General features: G+C 36.3%; 1 protein-coding gene across 1 annotated transcript in view; it reads left to right on the top strand.

The window, feature by feature from the left end:
• Positions 1 to 18,408, top strand: part of LOC137293632 (N-alpha-acetyltransferase 20-like) — a 29,158-nt gene extending 10,750 nt beyond the window's left edge. The window contains exon 6 of the mRNA XM_067824293.1: positions 12,132 to 18,408. Within this exon, the coding sequence (XP_067680394.1) occupies positions 12,132 to 12,217 (86 nt within the window). The 3' untranslated portion in view covers positions 12,218 to 18,408. The remainder of the gene's footprint in view (positions 1 to 12,131) is intronic.
• The last annotated feature ends 960 nt before the right edge of the window (positions 18,409 to 19,368 follow it).

Here is a 19,368-nt window from a genome sequence, read left to right as displayed (position 1 = left end):
TCGCTGACTTAGTTCACACGTCATTGGTTCCCAATTGCTCATACTGTTGATTACTGGATTTTTCTGGTCCAGACTCAGTTGCTCACAGATTGCAGCCATATAGATAGGATATTGCTGAGTGTGGTGTAAAACTAAACTCACTCACTCACTCACTCACTCACTCACTCACTCACTCACTCACTCACTGACTCACTGACTGACTCACTCACTCACTCACTCACTCACTCACTCACTCCTTTGTCACTGTAAGACAGTCTGGATGAGTGGAAGTCATTGAAATAGAGGTGAACTTAAGAAGTTCCACCAAGTATAACCAATAAATAGCTGATGTTTTCTTCAGGGCCTCTTCTTTAACACAGTAACAGACACCCTTTGAATTTTACTACATATTTGGAATAGATCAAGAGAGCTGAAACAATGAACATTATGAAATAATTAAACTGGCTGGTGAATTATACTTGGAGGTGAGAAATAAAAGGAGAGGTGTAGTTTTTAGTCCTTTTTGAACATCATGATCAGAAAGGCCTGACAGATTGTCAAGGGAGAGAACTGTCCTTTGTTATTACAGTTTGAATATTAAAGATATGTGAACAAGTGAGGAACTTAATTCAAAATAAGTGATATTTCACCATTAATACTTCAACATCATATCAATCATATGAGGAGTTATTAAAATATATACATAGAAAATGTTGAGATTGTTCAATCTTTTGGACATGATATGTACACAGCAAGGGAGACAACTTGTACTGCCATAAAAACATTGCGTGCCACTTTTATAAACTAACCCTTTCATTCTCTGTTGCTACATGCCAGCAGAAAGAAGCACTGTCTGGAACAAGGTGATATAGTATGCCTCATTATTTCGTAATGTAACAAAATATTTGCATTTCATATTTGCATTTTCAAACCAGAAATATTTTGTTCAACCTAAATGCATGCAAGTTACATATTAATTTATGAATATTCTTTGTACTTTCTGTTTGAAGTGGAAATAATGTTCATGAAACCAACAGTAGATATTTTAGGACAGTACAGTAATAAGTTGTTTGAATTGGCATCACAGAGGATTTATTGAATATTGATCCCTATTGCTGAAGACCTGAAGACCATCATTGTTTTTGGACATTTAAGAAACAGTAATCAGACACCGCTCTTGTTATGTTTCGTCAGAATCATACCTGTGCTTTTCAGCTTTTCCTTAGTGATACCCATCATAACTTGGGCTCCCCTTCCATCCACATTAAGCTGTCACACTGTGGTTAGAACATAATTCTGTTCAGACTAAGATTAAACCAAACCCATTCTCTATTGATGTCTGACTACTATAACACAACAAATATATCCTTGGCTTCCCTTATCTGTGAAGGGTGTGTGGCTCTCTGTTACTTCACCCAAGACATTGAAGTGTGCAGGATCACTTAAAAAATACTTGGGGGTAGGCAGGATCAGTTGTTGTATCAGCAGTCATGGTGTACAACCATAGACTGTATCAGAGTATGGTAAGCACATCTTTTGTGCCTCCTCTCTAGATGAGGCTGCTAAATCACTACTACTTGTGTAAAACTCATCTCATTTCTTTTAAAACTCGTGATTTATCTACTCTCTACTCCTGATTTCTTTCATGAATGTTTGGAGTATGTCGTGGTTGAAGACAAAAACTATGATGAAGGATTGAATTTTTTGTACTTCTGTTGTTGTGATTACACATCACCAGTAATGTATATGTGACATATTCCACTGAATATATATCCTTTAACGGCCACCCCATTTACATGCATTAAGGGTCTGCTGAATAAATGTTGGAAAGAATATATTTTGAATTTTTTGTTTATCCTGTTTGCATGTTTCACAAATATATTTTTTTCTAAATGTGTCTTCACTAGTTCTTTGTGATCAGTGAAGCAGGTTTTCATTAGAATCTCTGTATGCCATGCACAATATATTTTGTGTCATTAACATATCTTAAGAAAGGTTTACCCATACAAAGTTGAATTCATTATATCTTTGTAAATGTTTGTAAGACATAGTTGTTTACAGAAGCAGTCCCGTAATATTTCATGTGGCTATGGCTATATGTTATGTCATTAAATAATAAATATTGCGATTGAATAGCTTTTTCGTTGTATTGTTTTTAGTGTTTTGCCATTATTTCTTGTGAATGAAATTGGACTAAAAAATTTTGATATGAGAACAGAACCTCAGATACAATGCATACACTTACAAAAAGGTGTTTGAAAATTAGCCATATCTATGATGGCAGTTTTTAAACTAGTTTCATCATAACAGTGACCCTTATGGCCGGTATGTAAGTGCTCACTATCAAGTAACCACACACAGAGAGTAAAGACCATGCATGTGACAATTTTTGTGCACGTTCATACATGTATTTGGAAGGCAGTTTTCATATTTATATTTGTTAATAATGGTCTTACTCAACATATTTATATATTTTGGTTTAGAGATTTGCCAAAACCCACAGCCAGAAGACTAAAATATTTATAGTTAGGATTTAGTTGTATTTGTCCAACTTCTTGATCTTTGATGAATTAAAAAAAACCAACATAATGTGTGTATGAACTAAAGACTTATGATTTCACATGATATGGACAATCTATTATTAACCAATTGCCAAATAAATCTGTTCGAATAATGATTAAAGGCAGAGTATGTTGTTTTCAGGTCATTGACTTCCTTACATAAAGTACATTTAAAGAACACAAAGTACAGTTACTCCAAGTTATTCAGAAACACAGGGGTTGTGACTTCCTTACATAAAGTATATTTAAAGAACACAAAGTACAGTTACTCCAAGTTATTCAGAAACACAGGGGTTGTGACTTCCTTACATGAAGTACATTTAAAGAACACAAAGTACAGTTATTCAGAAACACAGGGGTTGTGACTTCCTTACATAAAGTACATTTAAAGAACACAAAGTACAGTTACTCCAAGTTATTCAGAAACACAGGGGTTGTGACTTCCTTACATGAAGTACATTTAAAGAACACAAAGTACAGTTACTCCAAGTTATTCAGAAACACAGGGGTTGTGACTTCCTTACATGAAGTACATTTAAAGAACACAAAGTACAGTTACTCCAAGTTATTCAGAAACACAGGGGTTGTGACTTCCTTACATGAAGTACATTTAAAGAACACAAAGTACAGTTACTCCAAGTTATTCAGAAACACAGGGGTTGTGACTTCCTTACATGAAGTACATTTAAAGAACACAAAGTACAGTTACTCCAAGTTATTCAGAAACACAGGGGTTGTGACTTCCTTACATGAAGTACATTTAAAGAACACAAAGTACAGTTACTCCAAGTTATTCAGAAACACAGGGGTTGTGACTTCCTTACATGAAGTACATTTAAAGAACACAAAGTACAGTTACTCCAAGTTATTCAGAAACACAGGGGTTGTGACTTCCTTACATAAAGTACATTTAAAGAACACAAAGTACAGTTATTCAGAAACACAGGGGTTGTAATGCCGAAATCTGCTATCAAGGTACATAAATACTGCCACTAAGAGACTCATGCTATATAGAAGCACTAAATATTCTCCACTTTTAACAGTGTTAGCATTTAGGTTTTCTTATTCAACTCAATGGCTCTGATATTACAAACCCAGCTCCTGCATGCCACAGAAAGAAATATTGAGATTCAGCAGATTACTTTTGTTTCAGACTCGACCCTATGACCCTGTTAATCAGGTAGACTGTGCCCTCATTGGGGGTTGAAGGGTGTAATGTTGTTATCACCTGAGAGGCTATCAGAAGGTCATGTCATTAAATTTTGTCCATATCTACCACTGTTTCGTTTTGGCATATTTGTTGAGTTGAATTTTTCAGCATAGCTGGCAAACAATCTTAAGCAGCTAGACGAATGGCATAGATCCTGCAGGGGTCCCCAAAGATAACAGACTTGCCGTAAGTCTTCATGGTCCCAAGTAGGGTGGATTACTACTGATTAATAGGGATCTGAAGTCTGGAATTTATATTGTATTTTGTCTATTCTAAATGTTCTTTCATACTGATGAGTTATTTTTATATTACAGTTGATTAATGAGGAGGGTAGGGTAGCTCAATGGTTAAACCATTCGTTCATCACACCAAAGACCTGGGTTCAATTCCCCACATGGGCACAGTGTATGAAGTCCTTTTCAGGTGTCCCCGGCAGTGATATTGATGGAATATTGCTAAAAGTGGTGTAAAAGTTACCTTACGCACTTATGTTCCGAGTTAGGTGGTTAAAGCACTAACATGTCATACCAAAGACCCAGGTTGGATTCTCACAATGTGTGAAACCTATTTTTGGTTTTCCCAACATGATATTTGCAGGCATTTTGCTAAAAGTGACCTAAAACCACGCTCACTCATAACATGGCTGACATATTGCTGATGTACCGTAAGTTCTTTTTGATTCCTTCACAACAGTCTGTTAACCATAGAATATCTAAGTGTGGCCTTACCAGTTTAGGTTTGTTTGGTGCTCTTAGGTGCAGTGTTGTGACTAGTTGGAGGTGTCAGAGTATTAATAACGACATGTGTAAATAAATAGTGCACCTTTACACATTGTTGTGAAGATGTCCACCTAACTGATGTTTTGGTTTAGCATGATAACAAGTAAATTTTTTTTTATAAACTTGTCACCGTCTACCAAAAGTGCGAGCGAGAAACGTTCCAAATGTTTGTTCTGAAATCCATATTGTGCCTATTGGCTTTCTTCACGTTGATTAATTTCAGTTGAACATATGGAAAGCAAGTGTTAGCTTACGTAATAATGTGAGTTTTCGGATCCAATGAGATATGGAAAGATTTTAATGAATGTCACAGGTGCAGAAGAGTGCTCCAGAACAAAACATAAGTGGAATGGCTGTGCATCTCAAATTTTTACAGCTGGGTGTGAGGTTGGAGCAGATCTGTGCAAAAACTAATGATTACATTCATGGATATTTTCATTCTGGCAATGGAATTTCATTAATATAATTTGCTTCTGAGAGAGAAAAAAGTTACAGATTCTGTTCAATGATTATTTTTAACCAAAATTTCATAAATTTAATGATCATTTTGAATTATTATGTAGTACATTTGATGAAGTGATGTTCAAAGATGCTAACCATTTCTGTTTTGGTGGAATACTTGTTATATTTAGAGCAAATACAACAAAAACTACAAAGAGAAATACTCAGAAAGTTTTCATGTTACATGTTTAATGTTGATCTGTCAAGGTTGGTAGGTAATAATTGGTAATCACTTGATAATCACTGCTTACACTTTTCACTTTAAGAAGTAAGCACAATAGTAATTTTTCAGCACATGTTTATTACACCATGCAATCAGTCAGTGGTGATTACCAGTTTATGTTTAGACGTTAATTATGGCAGATGTTCCAATTGCCTTGATTTGAGGTTTGAATTCCTGGATATTGTGTAAGTGTCTGGTTGCAGGGAAATCAGCATTATAGATGAGAAACTGTTTTCACAATTCTGTAGCAAAATGGGGGTGGACTAGTAGTTAGAGCGTTTGCTAATAATTCTATTTCCCACATGGGAACAACGTGTGAAGCCCATCCCCGGTGTTCCCGATCGTCGGATTGCTGGAATAGTGCTAAAAGCAGCCTAAAACCATACTCATTCACTCCTTGTGGCAAAATGATCTTGTGATTCTGAAAGTTTTGCAGTTAATTTCTCTGAGGTATTGATATTTCATTTATAATTTGAGCTCATGGTGCAGATGCATGTATTACACCTGTTCCTTGATAATAAACCATTATGGCTAGGATTAAATTGGGCTGGAAATGCTTCAGACAATTACAGAATTATAAATGTTTCTCTTGTTACTTCTTGCTTAAAAAGGAAAGGTTTTTGGAATTGTTTGATGTCTTTGTAACCCTGGAAGAGTTTTGTTTATGCCACTTAGCATTATTTCAGGATTAGGATGTGGAACACCAGAAATGAGCATCATACATTTTACTTCTGTGGGGTGTTGAAATACTTTTGTTGAAACTTTTTGTTGTTTTGTTGAACTTTTGACCTGACAAGCAAATTCTTTAACTGCTAGGCTACCCTACCATACAAGTTGGATCCAAGCCACCTGTATTTCTTGTAGTGTTTGTGACTTGTTGGAACTATCAATCTGACTCAGAAATTGAGAGTGTGTCATAATACTTCGTTTATGTGAATTCTTGTTCACAGTAGGAATCACAGGATCGTTTATCAGACTTGGCTATTTGCATACCAGTAAAATATTGCTTTGGTTTGATGTTAAACAACATGTTAAAAATGAATTTCCTTTTCCATCTAAAATGGACAAAATAAGTTAGAGATATCAGTATTTTTATTATTGATATTTTGTAAGTATGTCAATGAATATATACGTCTTTGTTTCATAATTTCAAAATTGACATATATCCCTAACTATTTTTGTCCAGTATATTACACTCTGTTGTATCAGGTGAGCTTCACAACAGTTTAAGTGGCTGTAGGTGAAATATTTCTGTCATGAAGTTGAAGCCAATCTTCCTGTGATCTGAATCACTGTCGGCACCTGTGTTATTCGCTGTTTCTGTTAATATGAGAGGTATAGGCCCACACATTGGAGGTTTCAACACATAGAGGAAGATTGCTCGCTATTCCTGGTTTTAAAACCTCTGTTTTGTCAATATGTGGACTTGGATAAGAGCAGCGTTGATGACTATTTGTTATTGCTGTGCAGATTTATGTAAACATGAACAACTTCTGTTCCTTGTCTATCAGGGCAGCAGGAAATGGGCGTATGTATTATTAAACAATCGCCTTTAATCGTGATAATTCTTGACATGTTTTGAAATTTTTCCTATCACGTCCTTGTAATTATTATATGTTTAACAGACCTTTTTGTCTTCTGTTGGTAAAATCCTAAAATAGATAAATGCCATTGTGAGTGGTGTACACACAGGAGATAAAGAAACCTTTAATTGCTTAAAGAGTTCTTTGAATTTCAATATGGCTACCGCTGCAGCCATATTTAAAGATATGGCATTGCAGGTATTGGAGACTATTTTGTAAAAGCAAGTAATTTCTCCCTACATAAATTCTGGTACACAATTTGAAAAGGCTAATTAAGGTTTTTGTAATAATTTGCAAGATGTCCAAAAAAATATTATTCAGTTGTTCAGGGCATTTTGACATCAGGTAAGGAAACTCAATAGGGCGAGATTGGATCCCATTACAGTTTGATACAAAAACATTTTAAAAAACAAAATTGGGGGATGATGCAATAAACTGACCAGGCTCTGGTGCCAATGGCACCAAATGAATGCCTGTGCTTCAAATACTTGATAACATCTGGAAATTGTCCGTCGCATGATATTTATCTCATAACAGTGGTTCATGGTCAGCTATATGAATGATGTCCAACATAGATTGTCAATATATTCTCAGTGGATTTTTATAATTTTGTTTAGCATGCCTGACATATATAAGAATCTAATTATAAAAAAATGAAGTGCACCATACTATATTTGGGCCTTATCTCGTTAAAAACCATAATTAATATTATTACTTACCTTATATTAGATATAGTGCAATTTTTGTGTGACCCAAACCTTTGGAGATCATCGTTTATTGATCCACCAACCATCTTGACCATAGAAATATCAGAAAGAAATCATCCGTTAAAATTGTTTGTCTGTGGGATTTGTCTGTGACTGAAACCACCTTGGTATTTTTTGCTTTCCTTCTCAGTGCAATGGATATGTATGTCATGCCTGTGTTAGTCCCCAAACAAATCACTGCAGACAACCCAATTCATGAAACTTCAGACAAACTGGATCAAGATTAATTTACATTATCATGAATCCAAATAAAATTTTCAGATGATAAAAAATCCATTTTTTTGTTATTTTCTATAACCTGTCTGTAGACAATTCTGTACCCCCAACAACTGAATGGGGTCTAATGTAAATTTCATCAATTCAGACACAGAATTATGTGATACAAAGTTGACTAATTCAAATAATAAAACTGTTTCATCAAACTTTATGGCTTAATTTTATGAGCATGTGATGGTCTAATATTGTAATTTGGTGAATAAGTTTGTCAAGTTCACATTCTTCTGGGAAATAAAATTTTTGTAGAGACTTAAGGTTATGGGAGACAAATAGATTAAAATGAATCCCTGTTGAGAATGAATTAATCAAGTAAACTGGATGGAATGTTAGCCTCCTGGGTTGAAGATTATTTCTGGTTGTCACATTTTTTATTCTTTGTGCTCTGCTTTTTACTTGAGCAATATAAATATGTAAAAATAATAAACAAAGGCTATATTTTATTTTCATATTATTTTGTGCAGCATGTGTTTTCATCTGCAGCGGTTGTGGGTAGGTCATTGGTTAATGTGCATGCTGAATGTGGGAGAAGTCTGGGTTCAGAGAAGGAATGTAGCTGGCCAGCAGACAAACTTTTGTTGGTGAAATTGTCATGATCTACTGGGCATGGTGGTTCTTAACAACACAGATAGTGAGTGAGTGAGTGAGTGAGTGAGTGAGTGAGTGAGTGAGTGAGTGAGTGAGTGAGTGAGTGAGTGAGTGAGTGAGTGAGTGAGTGAGTGAGTGAGTGAGTGAGTGAGTGAGCTTTAAGCAGTATTCCAGTATCATAAAGCTAGACACCAGAATTGGGCTTCACATATTCTACCCTGTGGGGAATCGAACCTGGGTCTCTGGCATGACAAGCAAACATTGTAACCACTAGTCTACGCCACCACCTCCCTAACAGACAGAAAGATAGATGATAAGTTGTTTCAAGTTCTGTCAGTAACTCAGTATCAGCAACTTGCCCAATGACGAACACTAAATGTCCTCGCCACTGGATAATTAGGGAAACATAACATCATGTGATAGTCAAACAACAACAGCTACATTCTTTCATCCTCTTCATCCATCTGAGGGAAGTATCAAATGTTGTTCACATTAATCATGACAAATGTGTTATTTCTCACTTCTGTCACATTCAGATGCCACCCCACTTTTCACCACTGCACATCTGGGACTGTTAAAAAATTTAGAGGCAAATCAGATGCAAAACTGTGGAGTTGTAAATGGCAGACATAAGCCTTGAGTTTAGGATGTCATTGTTGCAAGATCATGCAACAGTGGAGGGCCAGAAGGTTGAAAATTATCTTTTTGATTGCGTTTTAAACCAGCAGTAGGGGTCGGTGTGATAATGGGCTTGTGAAATTGTGGATATTACTTGTTGTCTGCATGTGACAAAACATGGATGTGTCTGACGATGAATCTTAGCATGGCTGTGGACTTTGAAATCGTTGAAGTTTTATCGTATTTTGTCTCGTGCTGACAAGTATCAACCTACCTACAATCAGTTAGAAGATAATGCTTATCCACATATTAACCATTTAGAGCCACCGTATTCACATTGTTACCACTTAGAGCTACCTTATTCACATTGTTGCCATTTAGAGCTACCTTATTCACATTGTTACCCTTATTCACATTGTTACCATTTAGAGCCACCTTATTCAGATTACCGTTTAGAGCTACCTTATTCACATTGTTACCTTTATTCACATTGTTACCGTTTAGAGCTACCTTATTCACATTGTTGCCATTTAGAGCTACCTTATTCACATTGTTACCCTTATTCACATTGTTACCATTTAGAGCCACCTTATTCAGATTACCGTTTAGAGCTACCTTATTCACATTGTTACCTTTATTCACATTGTTACCGTTTAGAGCTACCTTATTCACATTGTTACCGTTTAGAGCTACCTTATTCACATTGTTACCATTTAGAGCTACCTTATTCACATTGTTACCATTTAGAGCTACCTTATTCACATTGTTAAAACCCAATCAACTTTAGGACAGTCTGGTTGACAATGCATCTCTTCATTGGTTCTTCATGTGTTGTTCAAATCTTTCTGTGCAAACATTAAATTAACTCTAGATTTTTTAATCCAAATTTAAATTAGTTAAAAAACTGAGTGATATTATCTTGTAATTGGATGTAGATAGGATGGGCTGTTATCAGATATCAATTTGCCCTGTTCCAACACAGGTTTCTATACAGCTCTCAATGCTTCATCACTGATACGTTTTTCTTAACTAGTTTCTACACACAGTGATTTACAAAAACTTTGAGAACTAACTGACTAGTACCATACTATAAACTGCATGCATGTAAGGCTTTATATTCAGATATCTGTTTGAATAAAAAGCAATTCTTTTGAAAGAGAGTTTGAAGTTAAGTCTTGCCCAGACTGTAAAACAGCATACAGTACCCAGAAGAGTATGGCACATGATGGTAGTGTTTAAAGGAAACAGGCCATTGAGTATGTCAGCATCAAAGTGACGACTTGTGTTAATATGATGATGAGCAAATTGGGGAAGCCCTCTGCTTGTGGCTGGGAGTTACCAATAAATGCTTGAGGGGGTTCCTCTATCTCAACTTGGCAGTTATGTCAAGTGGTGCCAGCTTCCACTCCAAACTGCTGACACAGGGAAATTTATGTAGTGTGCTATGTAAATGTTATCCAATGTAGTGTTTGTTATCAAGCATAACAGCTGGAGTAACTGACAAAACATAGTGCATATGAAATATACATTAAGCTCTGTATTTGGGTAAAATGATGCTTTACTCTGGTACTAGGAATTATGACTGTTTAGGTGTTCCTTTTATAGGATTATGGTAAAAGCCTTTTTATTGTCAACTTCCATTGGAAATTAGGTAATAGCTTTTCCCTTACATGTCCATGAATGTTGCTTTAAGAGCAGTTGACTTGTTCTAATGTAGAAGGTGAAAAGGGAATGCAAACGGTTATGTTTTAGAAGGCATAATTATGTAGATGACTGGGGCTGCAAGTGAGTGTTAGTATTTCTATAACTTGATTCCTGCTTTGTATTAAGGGGTGGTTGTGTAGCTTAGTACTTAAAACTTTCATTCATCACTTGGAAACAGTTTGGGTGAAGCTTATTTCAGGCATCACCTTTAGGAGAAGGGGTAGGAGGAATGGTGGAGTAGATATTGTTTTGGGTAGGGGTGTTATTGTGCAGGTACCTTACTGGATGTGACATTCAAGAAATGAAGCAATTTAACCAATATAAATTCATTCATTTGTTTCCGAAGTGTGTGAACCAGTGAAGATCTGGGTTAGATTTGATTTTCAGTAACTCTTGCTTGTCATAAGAGGCGATTAATGGGATGGTCTCAGACTCTCTGACTTTGTGTCATCGCATCCCAGTTACATAGATTGATGATCATGCTGTTGATCACTGGAATGTCTGGTCCAGAAGTGATTGTTTAGACGCCGTCACTGTAAAGCTGATTGTTTAGACACCGTCACTGTAAAGCTGATTGTTTAGACACCGTCACTGTAAAGCTGATTGTTTAGACACCGTCACTGTAAAGCTGATTGTTTAGACACCGTCACTTTAAAGCTGGAATATCACTAAGTGCGGCATAAAACTAAACTCACTCCAAAGTTTGTGGCAGGAGACATGTCATATTTGATACAGACTGTTTCATGTAACTGTATACATGTATTTGTCTCAGTTAATGAATGAAGCTGGAATGATGTGATGACTATTCTGCATTGTGTCATGTTTATAGAGACCGGAATACACAAAAATATTCTTATCCGCAGAGATTATTTATTGATGTAAGGGTGAAAGTTTGGTATTGATTTTAGGGGATTTTTTGTGTTGATTGGCGTTTAACACCACACTCAGCAATATTCCAGGTATATGGCGGCGGTCTGTAAATAATCGAGTCTGGACCAGAAAATCCAGTGATCAATTGCAATGAGCCTCAATCTACACTTTGGGATTTGACGACTTATGCTAGCAAGTCTGACCACCCTATGTCATTATTCACCTCTTACAGTAAGCAGGGGTTACTTGAGACCAGTTCTAACATGGATCTTCATGGGTAGTTTTTATTGAGGTAGGGTGGTTATGAAAATATGTTTTTATTTTTTAGTGTCTTATCATCACTTTACACATTTTACCTACATGAATCCAGTCTGATATTTGTATTATGAACACAAGAAACTAGACATGTCTCAACATTTTGAATACCATGAAGGTGTGAAACAGATTCTTGAAATTCTTGTTTTTATTATTTCAGACATGAGGAAGGCTCTGTCTCGAGATGTTGAAAAGAAGTCGGTCATACCGCTTGCCCACCCAGTTCGGCCGGAGGAGTTGGACTGACCATGACTCAGGAGGGTTACCATGGAGATCTGTTGTGGGGGACACTCATGTTTGCGGGGTTTCTGTTAGGGGCCATCTTGGTCCTTATTGTCACAGAACTTATTGTTCGACAGCCTCTTCGTTTTCCGCCATTGCCACCGACGGATGATCATGAAGAGCTGTAGTGTAGATGCTGAAGAAGTCATAGATTTGTCATAATAAGTAAATATGTCCACTTATATACTGCGGAGCATGTGTGCCTACACATTTCTTCGATTCAAATTTCCTAAAATTGTCCTGTGTTGAATAAGTCTGTGCCTCACAATGCTGATATACATGGTATGTATGTGTCTTGGATGCCGAGGCAATACCACTAGTCAGGGCATCCGAATACACCTTTGTAAATGAAACTGATATAATTTTTTATGCTAACAGTTAATGTCGTAATTGCCCACATTTTGTATCAGTAACAGCTTCATACCTGTTCATAAACCTGGAGAAAGTGGAGACAAGTTTGATTGTCATTCTGATTAAATAAAACATTTACTTTTTCAACCTGAAGAGGGGATTAGGCTGGAAAGGAAGCTCTGTCTTTGTGAACGTCGGACGCAATAGCACTTTGTAGCTCACCTCTCTGACAGACATGATGAACACCTGTGAATATTCTGTATGTCTAATTTATGTTTGCTCTCAGAATGAATTCATCTGGGACAGGCACATGCACATTTCGCACAGCAGCAGCGTTGCTTATATTGTCCGCAGGTATAACATTCCGTTAACATGTGTCGCGACAATAAAGTAAATACCACCATATTAAACTAACACCTTCGCAAAGGAAGTCAACATTTTCTCATGTATCTAAAATTATTCTACAGTGTACGAATAAAAATAAATATGTTTTAGAGGCAGCTATCCAAACAATAATCACTAGTCTGCGACACACCCACTCAGCTATGAATGATGTAGCTTGGGTGTAAATCTTGCAGGGTTGAGTGATGGTTGACTTCCATGGCTACATGTGCACGTCATGTGATGTCACCTATAAATAGCGTAGGGGCTCTAATCTGTGTAATATTACACTAGTTTGGGCGTAATTGTTTAAAGTTTGAAATGGAGAAGTCACCAGGAAATAAATGTGCTATCATCTTTGCAAATGGATCAACAACATGAGTCATTTTGTTGAATTATAAATGAAAAGATACAAGTCTTGGAAAACTTTCTTGAGAGTGAAAGTGGAAGAAATTTCTCTGAGCCAAAAGCAGTAAAGGCATTTTGATTGTCACACATTGCCAGGGATGAGTTCCCTTTAGAGGTATACAGCATGAAGCTTGATTCCAGTGTTTCATTCTCTCACTCACTCTTAACACTATTTCATTGTTGACAGTTTTTGTTTAGATTAGATATTAGAAGGCTGTGAGTGTTAAGTCTGTAACTCTTTCACATATATGTAAATACTTAGTATGAAGCCTTTTTGAAAATCATACATCTCTCTAAATGACTATTTGAGCAATAGTTAATTCATTTTCTGAAAATATATGCCTTTCCATTAAAAATACAGGTTCCAAAAACTATATTTCATGACAGCATCTCATTAGCTGTTCTGTTGGTGGAAATGTTCTCATGAAGAATGACAGTTTTTCTGTTTTCTGTGGCTCTACATGGTTATGCCACATATTTAAAAACTGTTTCATTGATAAGAGTTATTGAGTAAATAACTCTCACAGCCTCATCTGACAGATGAATCAGCTTACTCCATCTAAAATAAACATGTAAGTGCATTTATTATGATGTTTACTGTGAAAACATACAGAAGGTTGAAATATACAAGATCTGGCTTTGATGAAATTGACAGAAGTTCTGACATTAAATGTGCAGTGTGGCATACAGGTATGAGTAATGTCCCACAGGGTTGTATTTTCCCAGAAATTCCTCTTGCTGGATAGTGTGCTTATGGGAGCAGTTGTGATGGAGGCCCTAGATAAAGTACACAGTACGGATCCTTGGAGTATGTTGTAAAAAAAACAATGAAACTGTATTTCCCAGAATCTCTGGTTTAATCTTAGTGGCATTTTGTCCCAGAAATATAATAAGTATCCTTCGAATTATATATCTTCAAGAAAAAATGTAATAAAATTGAAAAGACGTCAGGTACATTTCAGAGTCAAGACTTACCCACTTTTTCCAGACTCTATTTAGACCAGTGTCTGGGAGACATACCAAGCTGATGTGTAACCTCTTGAATACAGGCCTAGCATTAACTGGAGATTAAGTGAACGTAATACTACTAATTGATACTTTCGTTACATGTCTGTGTGGATTGTTCCATATCTGGCTAAAAATTATCAGTATTTTGTGTTTTAAGAGATTCACATTTATAAAATTTTATAGATGTATTTTACAGTTGAAATGAACTTGTATTTCCTCATGAGTTTTGTAATATGGCACCAGGTTAATGATAATGGCTGAATTTTGTAAGTCATGCTTCTGCTTCTTGATGTCTGATTGTTTTTTCTGGGTTGACAGGTATTACTGCCCGTGTGACAGATTGGCTGTCAATCAAGAACAATTGTACTGTTGTTAATCATGATTTGTCTCCTTTGTTAATCCCTTAAGACATTAACAAGACACTTGTATTAGAAAGACCAGGTGACTGTCATCTTATCTGTGTGTAGTCGTGTGGAAAACAGCATCAGCCTTGCTGTTTAACCAGTGGTCTTTGTTAACAACACTAATTGAAACTACATCTGTTACTGAAATTAATTTGGTGAAGAAATACATGATTCACTGTGTTCATTTGACAAATGACAAATAGGATATTCACTTAAACTGTTTGCAAGAATATCACTGGCATCATGAAAGACTCTAGGGACCACTAGTAGATACAGGGATTGACAGTTGGCTCACATGAACTGAAAATACAATGTACTTACCACCCCCTAGTGCATTTATGGAAAACCTGTGCTGTAACTTCTACGTTTTGTTCCTGAACTATCATCAGAATTGAAAAGTTCTTTATCATTAATTACAATTTAATGACCATTTCCCAATATATATTTATTAATTTGTAATTAATTTCTCATCCATACTGTCATATTTTGGGTGGCCCGTCCACAGTTTTCTATGGCTCTCCCTATAAATGACCTTTCTTCTAATATGTATAGATTTTGATGGATGGTTGATGTTTGTAAGGCTCCCTTTGAACAATAAAAGAGGTTTTGTGTTGGTTTTGGTGTTAGTGCTCAAAAGTCAATTTAAGCCCGTAAACTTCATGGGAAATTATTCATCAACGACCTGAAAAACATCTTGCCAAAATTAAGACTAGTTGTTAACTTTGTTAAAAGACACTGTTATCCACATTATCTATTTAGGAGCAGCTGAGGCTGAACGTTGCCTGGAGGAACAAAAGAAATTAAGTAAGTCTCATCTGTTTGGAAAGAGAGATGCCTTTGAACCAGTTTCCTAGGAAAATATGCTTCTCTCCAAATTAGTTTCCTTGTGTGAAGGATTATTTAGTTTAAAACAAAAGTTGGCTTGTTTGTTTTACAAAGTCAGCAAAAATAGGAAATACCACTGTGAAATAAAATATCATATTGTTGATTGTTTTACTGTGTGCCTCAAAATATTCTGGCATATTTGTATATTTTTATTGCCAGTAAAAACAGAATGATATTTGTTCAACTTGAACCACGGACAGCCTTCAGAAGAAAGGTCATCTAGAATATGCCATGTGTAGAACAATGAATGGCATGTTAATAATAAAATACAGTAAACTTGTTTAACTTGAAGTAAGTTAATCCTTGAACCTTTTCAAATGTTTTGGGGAAGATGAATCATTGACGTAGGCTTGCGATTAATTCTTCCTTTAGACACCCTGATTAGTTTTGGGTTTATGTAATCCCAGGCAGTCATTCAATGCACAGAATAGACACAGGGCTGATAGATTTTCAAGTCACAACTTGGCAGCTACAGTGGCTTGGTACACGACAGGAGCCTGAAATAGTGCTTGTGAATCCAGCAAGCATGTTGCAGCATGTTATCAGTTAAGATGCGTCAGGTTTTTGGCAGGAATTATTGCACAACGCTAGAGAACAGATGAGAAATGTAAGAATGTAATTTCCACACGAAGTTGAGAGCCGTGTAAGAAGCCACTTTTGATTATGAGGTCTTTGAAGGATGACAGGAAGTCTGTGAATACTGCAGGTTATTATAGTACACAAGTTTAGAATGAGCCAGAGACAAGGAGTGTTTCCTCTGTAGCACTAAGGGGACATATGGGAACTCAGTGGGTAAAGTGTTAGCTCATCATGCAGCAAACTTGGGGTTGATTCTTCTTATTGGTACAGTGTGTGAAGCACACTTCTCACATTGGGTCCTACTTCTTGTGATGTGGCTGGATTAATTTTTAAGAGGGGCAAAAAGTACATCACAGGATTTTGCTATTTTTTTTTTTCATACCTCATGTTTTATAAAAGTTGTATATCCTTTTTTCTAAAAAGCTGTCTCTGTAGCCCCTAAACCGCTTTGCCATGAGTGGGTAAGGCAATACAATAGCAATGTCAAAGCAACAATAGGAAAAGATATGTTGTTGATACATTGTAACCATGTGGGGAGTGAAACCTGTGTCTTTGGTGTGATGAGCAAATGCTTTAACCATTACGCTACCCTACTGACCTCATTCTGTCATGGCAAGATGCTTAATTTGGTGTCAGTTGACTTTGTTTTGGTCCTTTGTCCATCTTTCATAACTTCCTTTATTTTACTGTACCAAAGTATAAGTTGACTTTGAATTACCTAAATGGGTGTGAAATTAATCTGTGTTATCATGTATATTTATCTAGTAAACAACATTTTGAAGTATTTACCATGTTTCCTATGTATATATTTGATAATGCACTAGTTGACAAGTCTATGACATCATCAATTATAAGAAAGTGAGTGTTATTCCACGGCAGACATTGTCTATGTTTATGCAATTTATACACTATTAACAGGAGGGACGGGCTAGTGTTGGCAGCATTTCCCAATCTTTGTGAGATGTATTTTATAGTGGGATGTAAGTGTGGCATTTAGAAATATGAAAAAGATATTTTCTGTTTTTTGAAAATCCTGCATTAGTTATGTGGACCACTTGCAGCTGCGTGACAGGTTGGATTGAAAAGTACTAAGAGACCGTCTTTATGCTGGCATAGTACTGTTTAAGAGCTTCCCCAGTATCCAGTGTATATCTGTCCATTCTATCATCTTAAACATCTCAGAACCAGATGATGATATACTGAAGAGAGACATTCTGTACTACAGTGGTGACCAAGAGATGGAGATAGAGATTTCCACTGTCAAGTGACGAAATGAATTGACTTCAGGATTTGTCTTTCATCTGGCCATGTTTTGGTGGTGTCTTTCACTGTAAAACAAAGAGATATGTTACATATGATGTGAGACAGAACAAGTTTTTGTGTCATTTTCTTTTTGTAATCATTTTGTATTTGCCAATTTGTAACAAAGATGCCAATAACTGTTCTTTGAGAGACAACTTAATGTTAGAAGTTGAATCATGTATTGATGTGGCACGGAATTTCTTGAGAATGTGAAATATCTGTTTTTAGGTATCAATATCGAATAAATTATGTGCGAGTGAAGAGGTTACCAGATGATAAAATGAACATAGACACATCACCGACTTTGATTGCCCAACATCAGAATTTTATGTCCTTTATCTGAACAAGTACTGTGTGTTGATGGAGCTAGTCAAAATAGAAGCTTTCGCCACTCATGGCTTTTTAATTATGGTAAAATATCAATCTGGAATCGGTGTGTCTAACTGAATGCAATGTCCATGAAGATATGCTAAGTATGCTACCTTACCTTCTGTGAGAGGAGCTGATGACTTAACCAGCATCAGTGTGGAGGAGTTGTCATGATGCCTCCCACAGTGCTGCAGCCGCCGATTCTCTATGCGTTTCATCACCTGTAATTCACGGAGAGACGATCATCGCCTCTCACAACCAACTGTTATGGTCTGTACTCGTATCCGCCACTCATCTCAATCTTCCATGTTTTCTTTCCTTCGTGTTTCTGTGTTTGTGAGGGTTTTTCCAAGGGGAAATATTTTTTCAGCAAACACTAGCCCGTCTCGTCTCCCTGGTGATCCTCCTGAGTTTCTGTGTCACTGAGCATGGTGCTTATGCGTTGTTGCATAAATAAATTGTGGAGTGTATGATACAAGGCTTTGTTGTTTGTGTGTTGCCGGAACTAGTTTTATCGACAGTGATCTTCATGGAAGGTTATGTTGTGATGAGATCAGCTTGCAGTTATTATGATAATATTGTAGTCTTAAGCTAAGTCACTTGAAAGTATTGTAGCTCCATGTCAAAAGGTGATGTTTATCTGTTTAGTATTTCTGGAACAGACCTGGAAATATTATCATCATAAGTTAGTAAGCAGCTTAGTCTTTGAGGAATATGCTGATGACTGGCATTATGTAACAGTAAAAGTTGATTTATGGGGGACAGTTCTAACAGTTTTTTGTGAGTATTTTTTTTACCCCAGAAAATGTGAAAGTATTTATTGGTTGAGATGTCTGAAAGTATACTCATGCTTTCATTCAGATTTTATAGTGTATTTATTGTAAACAGTGTGCCTAGTGATTGTCTGTTGGCTACTGTAACACCAAAGATGTTATCTTAGTTAAGCAGACATAGAAGCCAAGTGGATTTTTCCACAAATCACTAAAACATATAATGAGTATATGACAAATGTTTTCCTGCAGCAAAATAGAACTTAAAGAGCTAAATACATGGAGTCTACAGGGTGAAAGTTCTCTTTCAATTTTATTTTCTGTGTTATTTTTGGACTTTTTGAGCAAAGCTTACATGAGTGGACATGATTAAACTGCTTTCAGAATTAGGACAAGTAACCAAATTCTCTGACTTGAATGGGCTGTAGGAAAGTATCATCATGCTGAAAACCCAGGTTCAATTCCCCACGCTGGTACAATGTGTGGAGCCTTATTGGTGTCCAGTGTTTCTGCTGGAATATTGCTAAAGTTTGTAAAACCATACTCGCATTGAACTGATCTTCAGCAACCTCCTTGTGAGAAGCAAGATTGTATGGGTTGGTCAGGCTCGTTGACATATGTCATTGTATAAGAATTGATCAATGCTCATGCTGTTGAT

The sequence above is a fragment of the Haliotis asinina genome, chromosome 8 (assembly GCF_037392515.1).
Source record: "Haliotis asinina isolate JCU_RB_2024 chromosome 8, JCU_Hal_asi_v2, whole genome shotgun sequence".
NCBI classification, from domain to species: domain Eukaryota; kingdom Metazoa; phylum Mollusca; class Gastropoda; order Lepetellida; family Haliotidae; genus Haliotis; species Haliotis asinina.
Note: the sequence above shows the minus strand (reverse complement) of the source record. Positions and strands in the feature narration are given on the sequence as shown.